This window comes from Rattus norvegicus, chromosome 1 (assembly GCF_021556685.1).
Source record: "Rattus norvegicus strain SHRSP/BbbUtx chromosome 1, alternate assembly SHRSP_T2T, whole genome shotgun sequence".
Lineage (NCBI taxonomy): Eukaryota > Metazoa > Chordata > Mammalia > Rodentia > Muridae > Rattus > Rattus norvegicus.
The window spans coordinates 55,076,351-55,090,387 of record NC_141534.1 but is presented as its reverse complement, the minus strand read 5'-3'; the positions used below and the strand labels follow the sequence as shown (position 1 = coordinate 55,090,387).

Here is a 14,037-nt window from a genome sequence, read left to right as displayed (position 1 = left end):
CCTAATTTCTTTCTCAGCCCATTTATTTCTTGTCTAAAATGGAGGCTACTAATTTTTTTAAAGTAATTTTATGTCTGGACACTTTGCTGGTGGTATTTATCAGCTATAGTTCTCTGGTACAACGTCTCTTACCGTGAGTTAAACCCTCTCCCCAACTGGCTACTGGAAGCACTCCGGAAGTTAACAGCTTGTGTAGACACAGCCAGAATTTCTCAACCTCGGGGCTAGCTGAGGGCCCAAGTGTTGGTGGCTACAGCTTGTTGAGGCTTCAAGACATAATTAGGGGCGAATTTGAACCAGGGTTAAGAGGCCCACAGGCTGGAAGTTGACAAGTGGCTATATCTTCCTTATCACGTCTACTGAGGGTCTCACAGTCTCAGCTTCTGCTGTTTAAATGTTCAAAATAAAAGGGCACTGGGCAATGCTGTGACCCTGACAATCACTGGTGTCAGACTCCAGAGCAACAGAATCTGTCCCACGTGGAGGAATTGATGAGTGTGCCCCTGATGGGGTAGGAAGAAGGAACAAGCAGGCCCAGACTGGAAATATAAAACTGGCTAGCTCTGTGAACACTTCGGTGCATGTCAAATTTCACAACTAAACAAAAGGATTTCTTCTGAAATAAGAGATACATGTTTAACACCGAGGTCACTGCCTCTCCTCTTCTTAAATCTGTGGCGCTAAGTGTGAAGAAGTTTTGGTCTTTAGTATCCTTGTGTTCTTACCTGAGCCCACTTCTATTTGATAAGAGCCAGGACAGACGCAGGGATTCCTCTCTAACTCACTGCTTACTCCTGCTCAGGTAACAGACCCAGGCTTTCAAGCCCTGTTTCCTCTCTAGTTTCCAGCGTCCCTGGATCAAGCTAGGATGAGGAATTCAGCTGGGTATCAGCCACCCTTACAGAGGAAACCAGGGGACAGACCCTTACCATGAGCACACCAAAGGACCACCAGTCAGCACTCTGTGTGTGTCCACGCCGGTTCACCACCTCGGGCGCCATGTATTCAATAGTCCCACAAAATGAATAGGCTCTCTTGTCATGGTCGATGGCCTCCTTGCTCAAGCCAAAATCTAAAAATAAGCACAGCACACAGCATGGCCTGAGTCTCTGAGCCACAGTCCCTGTGTGGAGACACACACACCCCACCCCCATACATAACACTTCTCTCAGAGACTGCGGGCCTCATGTACATTATTCAGGCTTAATGAACTTGCAGGGCAAGTTCCTGAGGTTAAGACCTACAGAGTGGAATTTATGATAAGAGTCTTGAATACCCCACCACCACCACCAGCACCACCAACACCAACACTACCAACGCCAACACCAACACCACCAATACCACCAGCACCACCAACACCAACACCACCACACCAACAACACCAATACCACCAGTACCACCAACACTAACACCAACACACCACCAACACCAACACCAATACCACCAGTACCACCAACACCAACATTACCAGCACCAACATTACCAGCACCAGCACCAGCATCACCACCAACAACAACAACAACAACAACACCAGCACCACCTACACCAACAACATCAGCACCAGCACCAGCACCAGCACCAGCACCAGCACCAGCACCAGCACCAGCACCAGCACCACTACAACCACTACCACCACCACATGCCTTGTCAAGTAGCAAGGAGTTTTATTTCTTAGTAGTGAACATGAATTCCCAGAAAGTGTTTCCAATGTATAAATATGAGGCGGCTACAGGTTGAGAGGCCCAGCTGGAGAGAAATGAGGTGTAGCCTTTGCAGGAAAGAGAAAAGGAAGCATGACTGGCACCTGCTTGGAAAGCAGGTCCCTGGTGAGTGGACTCAGTGAGTTATAGTATATTTGGAGATGAGGCCAGGATGTAGCCAATGGACAAGATAATGGTGCCCAAGTAAAGGCCAGAACCCAGGAACAGATTATCTGATAGTGTGAAGGGGACTTGCAGTATACAGTACAGTGCAAGAATGAGGTAGGGTATTAACCATCTGGCCTGGATGACTTTACAGATCTCTATGTGAAGGAGAGTCTAACTAACTTCAAGAGGCTGGCCTGCTGGCCCTGCAGAAGAAGGGCCTCTACTGGGAGCTGAAGAACTAGGGGCCCAGAGAGACATCTTGAGTTTAGCCTTGAGACTTAACATCTCCAGAACAGTAAAGAGTTAAATCGTTTGTCTGTGGAGGAAGCCATGGGCATCAGGGTAAGATGGAGTTTCCGCAGTTGGGTTCATTATGTTAGTGCTACAAGGTCTGGATATAAACAATGGAAGCAGTTGAGCCATTACTGCCGGGAGAGACAAGGCTACAAACATTGAACAATCCTGTGTCTGCCGGAGGATGAGCATGAGCTCAAGACTTCCAGTCAAACACCCAATTGAAGCAGAGCAAGTCCTGGAAGGAGACTCAGCGGGTGAACAGAGGAGGCAATCTATAAGTCTGTCTCCTCTGCGCACATATTCGAGAGGCCAGAAAAGCCAGGAGGGAGGCTCGGGCAAGGGATCAGAGGAAGTATTCCAGAAGTCTGAGAGTCCCCTGCTGTGTGCTCACATTCAGAAGGCCAGCACTTGGGTACAAAAAGATTCAGCCAGGACAGAGATGAGACATGGGGCTGTTAAGAGGTGGTCCACAAGTTCATCGGGGCTGACAAGTGATGAAGGGAGATCAGGCTTGTTACTGTTTGTTTGTGTTTTGTTACCAACCTGTGATCTTAATATGTCCCTCTTCATCCAGGAGGATACTGAAAAAAAGGGAAGAAAGCAGATTTCAGAGAGGAAAAAATGACAGAGTCCATAGTCCCAGGCACGCAGACTTCAGGAAAAAGTCCCATGGAGCTGAAATGCCCTTGCCCCAGGTCTGGGCTTCTGGCGTGGCTGCATCCTGGATAGGTTCTATTATAGCAGTCTGTATACCACAGCCTGGACCAGCTCAGGAAGGGAGCCTGAGGGAGGGGAACCAAAGACCTGGTCATGAGCCAGAAGGAGAGGAACCAAGGGGATGGGTCTTGAGTCTGTGGAGATGCAGGAATGTATGTTCTGAGTCATCAGAGTAGAACCCATGGGCCCCTTCTGAATATAGAAGTATGGGTTCTTGGATTTTCACAGATATCCAGAGCCTCTGAAGAGGAAATTTCCTGACCCTGGCAGCACCTTTATGACCAGAGACCCTTTTCTAAGAATCTCAGACTCTCATGGGCCTAGTCCCTGCACATGGTACCAATCCTGGTTTCTGGTCAGGGCCACATACAGCTGAGGTCCAGCAAAGGGATTCCTGAGCTACCCGAGGCTTCATCCTGTGATGGGACCAGGGCTAGTCTGGCATTACCCATAACCATCGGATGCCTGGCCAGTCTGCTAGTGAGCCTTCATTCACATTGTGAGTTCTTCCTAGCCAACCCACAGATGCAGAGTCTGCACCATCTCATGAGAAAAAGGGGATGGACCGTCATTGGTCACTTTTCCCTTCACCCTAGGCTGAGTGACCATGAGACCCTGAGATTCAGGGCTCCAACATTAATACTGTCATTAAATTCAGTCCCATGAGATCCCAGGAGGTACCATCTGCCCCAAAGACATGGGGATGTGGCTACAGAGGAAGGAAACAACACCCAAGGGCTGGGACAGCCTAGGTTTCCACTCACACAGACCCTGAGCTTCATATTTGTAAAGAATGGGTTTGCCCCATTTGCACCATGGGATTTGTGAGGGAGAAGCTGGCTGGGCAGAGGGAGCAGGGACAGTTACAGCTCTGCAGACTGAAAGGCACTCTGGGAATAGGCAGAGGTGAGGGTACCTGACACTTGCTATGGTCACCTAGCTGTGCCCTCAGTCACACCTAAAGAGTAAAGGTTATTCTCTGTGTATCTGCCACGGGGTTAAAGAATAGCCAGTGTTTCCTGGAAAGCTGTTATTAATTAAGATGGCAGCTTATGTGAAAGAGGTAAATGTTTTCATCTTTGCTCTTCAGTCGTTCCGAATCTTTGCCCAGAATTAAGCAGCCTTCAAGATTTGTTCCCAAATAATTCTAATTAGACCACAAAACCTTTGCCTTTATCCTGTAATTAAATGTTACTCTGCAGCCTCGAGAACCATCTCGGCCTTCATAAATGAATGGAAGCCAGGGCCTTGATGACAGAAAGACTGGCTCCGAGCACACAGAAGTCTTCCATAAGGGTCACGCTGTGGGCACTTATTTGTATAAGGTGTTAATTAATGTGAGGTAAACTTAGAATAAGCTTTGCATGAGCCCTGGGAACAAGCCAGTCTCGGCTATCACCTCCTGATCAGGGAGGGATGAAAGGATGCTATAGGCACTAAGAGACATGATATCATATCTGTTCTGAGGTATCATTCTGACATCCACTTTTGCCCATGGAAGGGTCAGGTAGAGGTCACAAGTTCCCACTCCCTATGGGCTCCTGAGGACAGGGTCTTCAGGATTGCTTGACCAAAGAGCCATGGCATCAGCCAGTGATACCCTGTTGACTGGGAGTGAATCAGAGCTACACGATGCACACACCATACAGGTGCTTTTCTTCACCAAACCCAGCCACGTCTTCAGGGAGGCAGCTGTCCTTATCTCAGAATGTGCAGGTAAGAGACAGAGGAGAAACAGGGGGATATCTATCCTGACCTGTGACCCTTTGGACTAGGGTGTGGCCAAGGGCTGCCCTGATGGGAGACCTCCTTTAGAGACAGCTGTGGCTGAGGCCTCAGGGGTAGGATGATTCAGCCAGGAACACTGTACGGTTAGTCAGAGGAACCTAAGGCACCACCCACTGAGTCCTTCCTTGTCTGCTTGTCTCAGTGCTAGCTCCTCGGTCAGTTCTGCTGCTCACAGACCTTGCACAATGAAAATCAGGACCATGAATCCCATGATTTTGCAAGGGGGTTCCTGTTTTCACTTAGACTAGATTTAACAGACAACTCTAGAAATAAAAACATTATAGATTCTCAGTGACCTGGGGTCCCTCACTGTCCCTCAGCTGATCCCCCAGAGTTCTAATCTAACCCGGCTCCTAGTTAGCCATCTTAAAGGAGGTTAAGTGGCCATGTCCCTGCTGCTTAGGGAGAGGCAAGCAGGCAGGACAAGTGTCTTGTGTGGCAGGGTTCCTGGTGTCGGAAGATGCTGGACTGAGAAGGGGGAGGTGTGCAGTTAGTCTCGAGCCCCACCTTCCTGGCCATCTTTGTACATGGAAGAATGAGTGTGGCCTGATCTCCCACAGTGGGCACTTCTACCACAATCAACGAAGGCCCCACATTCTCTGGGCACCAGTGCAGAGTAAGGAGGTGGCATCTGCTCAGCCCAGGACCCACCCACACGACACCGTGCCCAGCCCACTGTTGGGAGTGTACTTGGAAAAGAAATCCTAGGTAGCAGGCACTGCCATGGGCTGGCAGCAGATGTCTGAGGAGGACGAACTGCCCTTCTTCGTACTCACTTTTCAGGCTTCAGATCCCTGTAGATGATCCCTAGGCCGTGGAGGTGGTCCAGAGCCAAGGCCAGCTCAGCCAGGTAGAACTTAACATCCTCCTCCGTAAACATCACCTAGAGGGGTGGGAAAGGACCGTGGCTTAGCTTGTCCCATGGCTGCTTGTTTCAAAGCTCTCCCCAAGGAAACCGGGGCTGCGTGTGTGGAGATCCTGGCTCCCCCGTGAGTCTCCTAAGGAGAGTTCTCACAGCTACAGGTCATGCTGCTGTGAGGCTGATTTCCTCAGCCTTGTGAGAGGAACCTCGGCCCACCACCAACCTGCCCTTACCCTACAATCTGCCCAGGCCGAGGGCAACCCCAGGCTTCCGTCTTGTTAGGAATGCTCTGGTGTGAATTCATGATGCAATTCAAATAAGCACACTGTGGAGGCTGAAGGACTACAGAACATAGGTATCTTGTTTCACGCTTCTCATTTCCCCCTGGGCTGGATCAGTCCTGTGCCCAGAGGGACAAGTACAATGAGCTGGTTGGAGAGGGGCCTCAAAAGCACTGGTGCACAGTGCGCTGTCCTGTCTGGCCTTGCTTCTGCAGTGATATCAACAAAAAGGCAAATCCTTATACGATCTTGAATATAGGCATGTGTATGCACACGGATGCATCTGCATATATGTGCATAGAGGCCACAGGTTCACCTCAGGTGTCTTCCTTGGTCATGCTCCACATCATTTTTGGAGACAGGGACTCTCACCAAGCCCAGAGCTCACTAATTTGGCTAAGTTGGCTTGCCCTATGATGTCATGATTCCATAGCCTGGATGTGATCTCAAACCCTCCCAGTGCTGAGCTTATAGGGGTGTGCTGCCCATTTCTTAAGACAGGGAGTAGAGATCCTAACTTAGGTCCTCATGCTTGTGGGTCATCTCCCCAGGGCTCTCACAAACCACCTTCACGTTTACTATGAGACATTCATGTTGAAGAGGCTGTAGTCCACGTGATCACTGAATTCCCTGAAAGCAGACACACAAAAAACCTACACGCAAACTGAATGTGGCTTGAGACCAAGCTAAAACGAGTGATTTATAGTACTGTGTGGTGACTGTCATCAGCCAAGCAGACAGGCCTCTCAGTTCCCAGTAAGAACACCTCCCCTAGGTCCTGTGAAGTGTCAGCTGGTACCCCTGGGACCCAGCCCTGGATTGTGGGCCCTCTGCTTCCCAGCGCCTTTCTAACCACATTCTATTCCAGGTGTCTCTCCTGCTTCCTTGCCGCATGCTCTACCTTGATCTGCTATTTGTGCTGGAGTCTGACGGGGGGTGGAGGAAAGGAGGGGGCAATTTGAAAACCACTGTCACAGGCAAATAAAAAGTACCCTGTTGAAAAGATGTGAGGTGCCTTCCATCAGGACGCTGTCACACTTGTAATTGTCTTGAGCCTTACAGAATCATTCAAATGAGAAGAGAAGAATGCCGTTGCCATAGACAGAATCCTCCATCTCCCCATCCCACATGTTAGCCCAACGCTCTTCAAGTCATGAGGGACACAGAACCTTCCCAGTGTGACTGGAGAGTTCTTACACGAAGTGCTAGTACTTAAAGTTAAGTCTACAGCTAGGCCAATGAAGCTCAGTCAGCGAACAAAGGCCTGACGAGACGTTCCTAAATGTAAGCACGCAGGGACCACTGACCGGAAGAGAGGGCCACAGGCTGTGAACTGTGCCTTCCGACCATGAGAAGTGAGGTGCCATCAAATAGCAGTCATTCCCACATGCTGCCATAAACTGTTTCACCTGTTCTATCTGGGGCAGTGGGCATGGACACGGGACGATGCCTTGAGCTTCATTTATTGAAATCTTGAGAGGAGCGTTTGTAAGCTCTAAGCTGTTTGCTGATGCAGCTTTGCAGATCTGGCTCTGTAGCTCAGGCTGATAGTGAACTCAAGACCCTGCCTGGGTGCTGGGGTTCTGGGTGTGTGTAACCATGGCTGGTTCTGTGAAAGCCTTTGAAAACTCGCATTTACCACGCCTTCACAAGACACCATATACCACACACTTCTCATCACACATACCGACTATCACACACCACACATCACCACACATCACCACACTAGCTGTCACATTAGCCATCATACACATAATCCCCTCGCATGCCCATCTTCCTTAATGCCCTTCCTTCCTATTTTCCTAGATGGAGAGCCATCTGGGGTGGGTGGGTAGGGAGCTTACCTACCTCTTTGGAAAGCCTGGTGAAGAGGTCTCCTCCCCGCAGGAAGTCCAGGATCAGGTAGAGCTTGCCTTCGGTCTGAAAGGCTGTGGGAGGAGATACAGTTGAGCACTTCACCAGCAAACGCAATTCCCTCTGACCATCGAGTCTCCTTCAGTTCAGACTAAGCTGCTAATCTGCCGAGCTGTCATCCACTCAGACAGGCACAGCTGACCACAGCTGGCCGGGGACAGAGCCCAGCAGGAGGAGAGGAATGCTGCTCATGGTCCTCAAGGGGATGCCATATAACTCAAAAGAGGTCAGCGTCCATCTTGTTGGGGTCTTGGAACTTTCTTTTTCTCTTTACTTCTCTTCCACCCTTATACTTTTTAATCACAAAGTGGTTGAAAGACTCAGAGGAAAGTCTGAACAAACTCATGTTTGTCAGAGGCCTTATCAATCAGGCATCTGTCACAGTGGGTCTTAACGGGCAGACAATCTGCTGTATCATTTGCTGATGGAAGACGGTTCTGACAGACAGGAAGTACATTTGTTTCCTCCTGTGGAAGTGCATCCTATCCTCAGGGCACAAGAGGACCACGGTGGACTTTCTCCACTCTAGCAACGTTCTTACTGTGTTGCCTGCCCGTCTACGTGTCAGAAGGGGGCCCATGCTCCAAGTGCACGTATTGGTAGTGACTCAGGCCACAGGCTACACATCTCATAGAGGGCTTAACAAGGGCACACCTCGGACTGAGGGACCCATGAGTACATAACGACCTGAAGAAAAGAGTCACACTGTTATTGCTGTCATGGTTAGCCCAATGGGTCTGTCAGCATTGGTGGATAGGTCAACAAAGGAGAAAGGGTCAGCAACCATGATGGTCAGGAAGCATCCTTCACTGAGCCCCAGTTTTAATACACAGGTTACCAGGCGAGAGGGTCCTGCTATTTCTGTGTATTAAAAAAGTTTCCATTTTCTAAAAGATCCTGAACCATTCATTATAAATGCTGGCATTTAGAAACACGGCCCCTAACTAGAAGACTTTCAGTTGGGCTATGTGTATACTGCAGAACATCTGTTTGAAAGTCTGTGTGAGACACCCGGTTCTTAACTTCCTCATAAAAGCAGCAACCCCAGTGCCTGCCTTGGCAGCGCACACCCTGGAGTGGATGATCCTGAGATCATTAGCATGGGCCCTGTGTAGGGATGACACGCAAATTTGAAAAGTGTTCTGGTTTTTTTTTTCTTTTAAAAAATAAAAATGAAAGGACTTAATCGCCTTTGAAAAATGAAACACTTCAGGCAGTGACTCCAGGCTGTGCTCTGGGGCAGGACAGGAGAGGGAGCAAGGCAAGCAACCTTAGTGCTGCCACTGAGCATGAGGGTGTCAGCAAGCACAGCTGTAAAGCCTGGAAGGAGGAGGTTCCCCGGCCCCTTAGCCAACAGAGGAGCCAGCGTCTGTTCTTTCTGAAGAGTAGAGGTTGGACGCTTTCTGCGCAGCACCACGTGACTCACGGCAGGCCTGAACTGTTCTCTTGGACTCTGGAAGTCTCCCCCTTCCCCCCCAGGTGCATTTATGCCTTTGTTCCCTGTTTATAGGAATCTCTGGTTTCGCCATGCTTTCTTTGCATCCTCTATTCACCAGAGTGCCTTAACAAGAAAAGCGTGCAGGGAGGTACATAACTAAGGAGCCATCGATTTATGGATTCTGCCTCCTGCCTCTCCCATGCGGCACAGAGGGGGGGAACTGGTATTGAATAGAAAGGCCGGTTTGTGGCCTCTGAGAAGGTACTTTCTCTGAGCCTCGCCAGACAGAAGCAGCAGCCTTCGAGGGCAGTCTGAGGTTCATGGCACTCTGCCCTGCCTTTCTTCAGTCACTTTGAAGGTAGAGGTGGGACACTTTCTGCCCAGCACCACTGGGTGTGTCATCATGTCTCACCCCAAGGTCAGGAGACCTGGTGCGGGTTACCATGGTGACGCCGGGTTACCATGGTGACGTCTCAATGATGGGCAGCCCCACCTCACACAAAGTCTCCGGGATGAAGATGGGGTCTTGCGCTTTTTGGAAAATCAAACGGGAAAGAGATAGAAGATTGGGGATTTGAGAGAACGTCGTCTCCATGTAAGACAGGATTCTGACACAGCGGGGATCTGCGTTTGGACCACTTATGATCTCTGTTTCCTCTGATTGAAGACATCACCGTAAGTCCTCCACTATGTCGCACCTGCTGCACTTACCGTAATGCAGCTTGACGATGAAAGGGTGATTCACCTCTGCCAGGATATCTCTCTCCATCTTAGACCGGACCCGGTCCCGCACTGCACAACAGAAACAAAAGGTCTTCAGGATGTCAGTGGAGAGCTTGAGGCTTGGATACACAGCAACGGAGAAGCTAGCTCGGCCTCTCACACACGGAAAGCCTGGGGCAATGTGACGGCCACTTTCCTCCTTCACCGGCTCTAAGGGGCACATACATCTTGACACATTTTCGTCCTCATTTCCAGCTTTTTCTCTGCTTACCAGAAACAGGAAGGTGTATTATAGACACCATGACACTTTCCTCATAGGAGAATCTACTTGTGTGCCTTAAGAATAAGGACCCTTCCTCACGGGCTGCAGTGTCCTGTCATCCTGTAGTGTCTCTGGTCATCATTCCATGCTTATCACCCCTCCGACCATTCGAAGCTCTTACTTTCCTCAGCCTTGGGTCTTTCAACTGTGCGTGCGTGTGTGTGTGTGTGTGTGTGTGTGTGTGTGTGTGCGTGTGTGTGTGTGTGTGTTGTGTATTATGACATTCTTTTCCGTGACCACTCTGTCTCACGTTCAGTCATCTGGAATAGACTTAGTTGTGAGGGGAAACAAATGAAGAAAAAAGAGGCTGACAACCAATTGAGAGTAAGAACGAGGCAAAGACTCCAGCAGCCAACTGGTATACCCAGGAGGCAGCACCCAAGTGACCTCAAGTGACCTCTCTGAGGAATGGCTGGATATCTAGAATGCCCAAAGTGACAAGTGTGTCATATTACATTGCTCATCACTATTTAGAATGACAATATGCACACTTAAAGTGTTATTAAAGAAATCCTTCCCCAAGGATGCCATAATTCTAATGAAGTGGAATATGGCACAGTTTTATACCTGTGCTTTAGACCTAACTGATAGTCCTAGAAGTCAGTGTTCTCACCCTGCAGCTAGCATGCACTTTCTTCTCAGAAGGAAAGTATGTTCTGCTGATTGAGAAGGAAAACAGCACCCTCAGGCCAGCTCTCTAAGAGAGTAACTCAGCCCATGCATGGACAGTCACTGCAGTGCCAGGCATGACTCTTGGTGGCTGAGGGGTGGCTCTTTGGGAGGCATGGACATGAGTCAAAAGAGGGAAGGGACCTAAGCAGGATGTTGTCAGTACAGCCTGTTTCTTGTGATGTTCTTGCTGTGGGAGAGGAACACTGATACACAGATACACAGATACACATGCCTATAGGACCAGGGTCACGAATTTTTCTCCCTCCCACTTCCTCCCTGCCCACTTCTATTCCATCACCATTTCTTAGTGCAGTCTGTGCTAGCATTCACCATTCAAATCTGAAGCTCTGCATTCTAGAAGAGGCTGGTAGAGAGATACACAGAAGAGGGCAGCAGTGGGGACTGTCAGTGGGAAGCCTGCGAGTGCTGAGGGAAGTGGAGGGAGGAAGAACTTTACAAGAATGGCACGTCAGGAGGCTGCAGACAAGGACTGTACACGTTCTGAGCAGCCTGGGTGCAGCACAGAGAGGCTGCAGGAGGAAGGACATACACATAGCATAGAGCCATGGCTGGACCTGATTGAAATGCTTATGGGGAATGTGACAGCATCAGGAATCGTGAGAGGCTGCGCACACAATACCGAAGACACTGAGCTAGACTGAAGAGGCAGATCAGAGAACAGACCAGGACCATCCCACAATAGGTGAGCACTTATGGGAGCTGGCCCGCTAGCCTGGATGTTGAGAAATTACCTTGAAGGGAAGCCATAGGGTTGTCAGGAGGAGGTCACCTCAGCCACACTCAATGAAATGCTGAGGCTGGCAGGAGGCTGGGCTATAGCTTTGCTAGCAATGCAGATGTAAAGCCCCTGTCCCACACAGGGGTCAACTTGGGATGTACAGAATGATAGAGGCCCTTGATGGAGACCTCGGGTCAGGGGTACTGCTGTATTGTACCAGGATTTAGAGAGGACAAGCCCCATTGTGGAGAGCAACACGAAAGACGACAGAAGATGGAGAACAATCCAGAAGCATGAGAGAAACACGCTGCCACACTGGACAGTCCCAGACCGGATGGGACTCACCAATGTGAGGGCAGACATGAGGCCAGTGAAGGATCATTAGAACCTTTGAAACCTCACTCTTCCTAGGGTCTGCAATGGGATTGGACGAGTAAAACTGGATAAGTCCATGCCTCTGTCATGCCTTTGGAATGACTTTTACAAGGTTTGATACACTTTTATTCTCTTTGCAAAGGATCTTGCTGTGTAGCCTAGGGTGGACTTGACCTTATTTCCTTCCTTCAAACTTTCACAGCCTATTTTTTTCAATTAAAACTTCCACCCACCCGCTCTTAGAGAAATACCCTGTCTTCATGCAGATAAAAGAATGGGCTCCTGCTTATGCCAGGTTGAGAGCACCTTTAGCCCACAGACTTTTCCCCGAAGGTGCCCTGGAGATTCCAGCATGAGTCTCTCCACTGGCCAAGGCTCCCAGGACAAAATCAACCACGGGAGACAAATAAGATAGGAGGCACAAAGCTTCTCTACCTCCTCGACCCCGAGACATGGATTCAGACTACAGAGGCAAGAAAGTGGCAGAGTTCCAGGGTAGTTAGTAAAAACCAAACTGAAACCTGTTTATTCAGTAAGAACACAGCTTGACAGGCAGTTAATAAAGACTGGAGGGAAGGGGGGTATTTTCTCAAAACAAAAGATGAGGGGAGACACTGATCACGAATCCAGGCTCTGACTCTCTGTAACTCAAATCATGTTACCATCAAAAAGGAAAAGCTCCCATTCCTGCATCAGGGAGCTCAAGGGCAGTTGCTATGGACCAAGGAAGTTCTTCTATAAGCTGGGCCGAGGCTGATACTTCTGTTGGCCTCCGCAGTACCTGGCCTGTGTTGTTACACCTATGCCCTTTGTCTCAGTAGAACACATTTACTGCCGTCCGCCCCATGCCTCACTATGCAATTTCCACACGAACTGCCTGGCCCCACCCTCCATGACACAGCCTGGTAAAAAGGGTGGCAGAGAAAGAGGCCTGTTGCTCCACCATCTCACCGTGGCCTTAATTTAGTCCCCTTCATCTGAAAACCCTCTAAAAATCATCAGTATCCTTAAGCTCACTCAGCATGAATGAAGGGCACTGTCCAGCATCCATTTCCCATATGAAGGTCAGAGTCTCCAGCTTTTGAAGGTTTAATTTGTGACAGAAAACGATCTGTGAGCAGAGGAGTGCCTGGTCACTTGGGTGTCAAAACCTTTTGCAGATAATTACATGCTACCCAAAGAGAAGCAGGTGGCTTCTTAACAAGGAAATTGAGAAGGAGGCTGGAATGCTGGGGAGGGAGGGCACCAGCATTGCCCTGGCCACTACCACCTCTGCTCAATGTGGTTTAGGAGAGCTCAGCAGCTTTGCCCTCAGTCCCCTCATTTGTAAAGTGGTATTACCTGTACTAGCACTGAAAAGGGGGCACCTAGAACTTGCGATTGGAGCGTGCCTTGCATGCCCCCCGCCTCCCAGGAATCTGAAATCACCCAAATGGGAATCATATGGCATAAATGAGTTAACTTAGAAACGCAATCTGTTCAGATGCAGGCAGCATGAATGAGTCAATGTTTTAACGAAGTACCTCAGCTATGACAGAAACAATACAGAAGTGCTGACAATACCACTCTGGGGGCCAGGACGAGTGCTGGGGCAACTCCAGCCAGGAACTGTTTCAAGACATTGCAGTCAACACAAGTGTCATCAATACTCAGCTGTACTGGTCACGGGATTTTAGTCACGTATGTCTGTGGAGCTGTGTACCAGTGTTCCTCTCCCACAAGGACATCACAAGAAGCAGGCTCTACTGACAACATCCTGCTTAGGTTCCTTCCCTCTTCTGACTCATGTCCATGCCTCCCAAAGAGCCACCCCTCAGTCACCAAGAGTCATGTCTGGCATTGCAGTGACTGTCCATGCATGGGCTGAGTTACTCTCTTAGAGAGCTGGCCTGAGGGTGCTGTTTTCCTTCTCAATCAGCAGAACATACTTTCCTTCTGAGAAGAAAATGCATGCTAGCTGCAGGGTGAGAACACTGACTTCCAGGACTATCAGGTAGGTCTAAATCACGAGTTGAAAACCCTATCAAGGGCTGGAGAGGTG

General features: G+C 49.4%; 1 protein-coding gene and 1 non-coding gene across 4 annotated transcripts in view; one reads left to right on the top strand and one right to left on the bottom strand.

Annotated features, from left to right (window-relative positions):
* Positions 1–14,037, bottom strand: part of Rps6ka2 (ribosomal protein S6 kinase A2) — a 274,655-nt gene that overhangs the window by 51,547 nt on the left and 209,071 nt on the right. For all 3 annotated transcript variants that reach the window (XM_087587129.1, XM_087587137.1, NM_057128.1), the window contains 5 exon segments: positions 9,877–9,957; positions 7,662–7,741; positions 5,447–5,553; positions 2,709–2,746; positions 930–1,072 (listed from right to left, as the gene is read on the bottom strand). In XM_087587129.1, the coding sequence (XP_087443255.1) occupies positions 930–1,072; positions 2,709–2,746; positions 5,447–5,553; positions 7,662–7,741; positions 9,877–9,957 (449 nt within the window).
* On the top strand, positions 8,775–8,879 carry LOC147996690 (U6 spliceosomal RNA). The gene has a single exon (XR_015656101.1). It is a non-coding gene; the product is annotated as a U6 spliceosomal RNA (small nuclear RNA).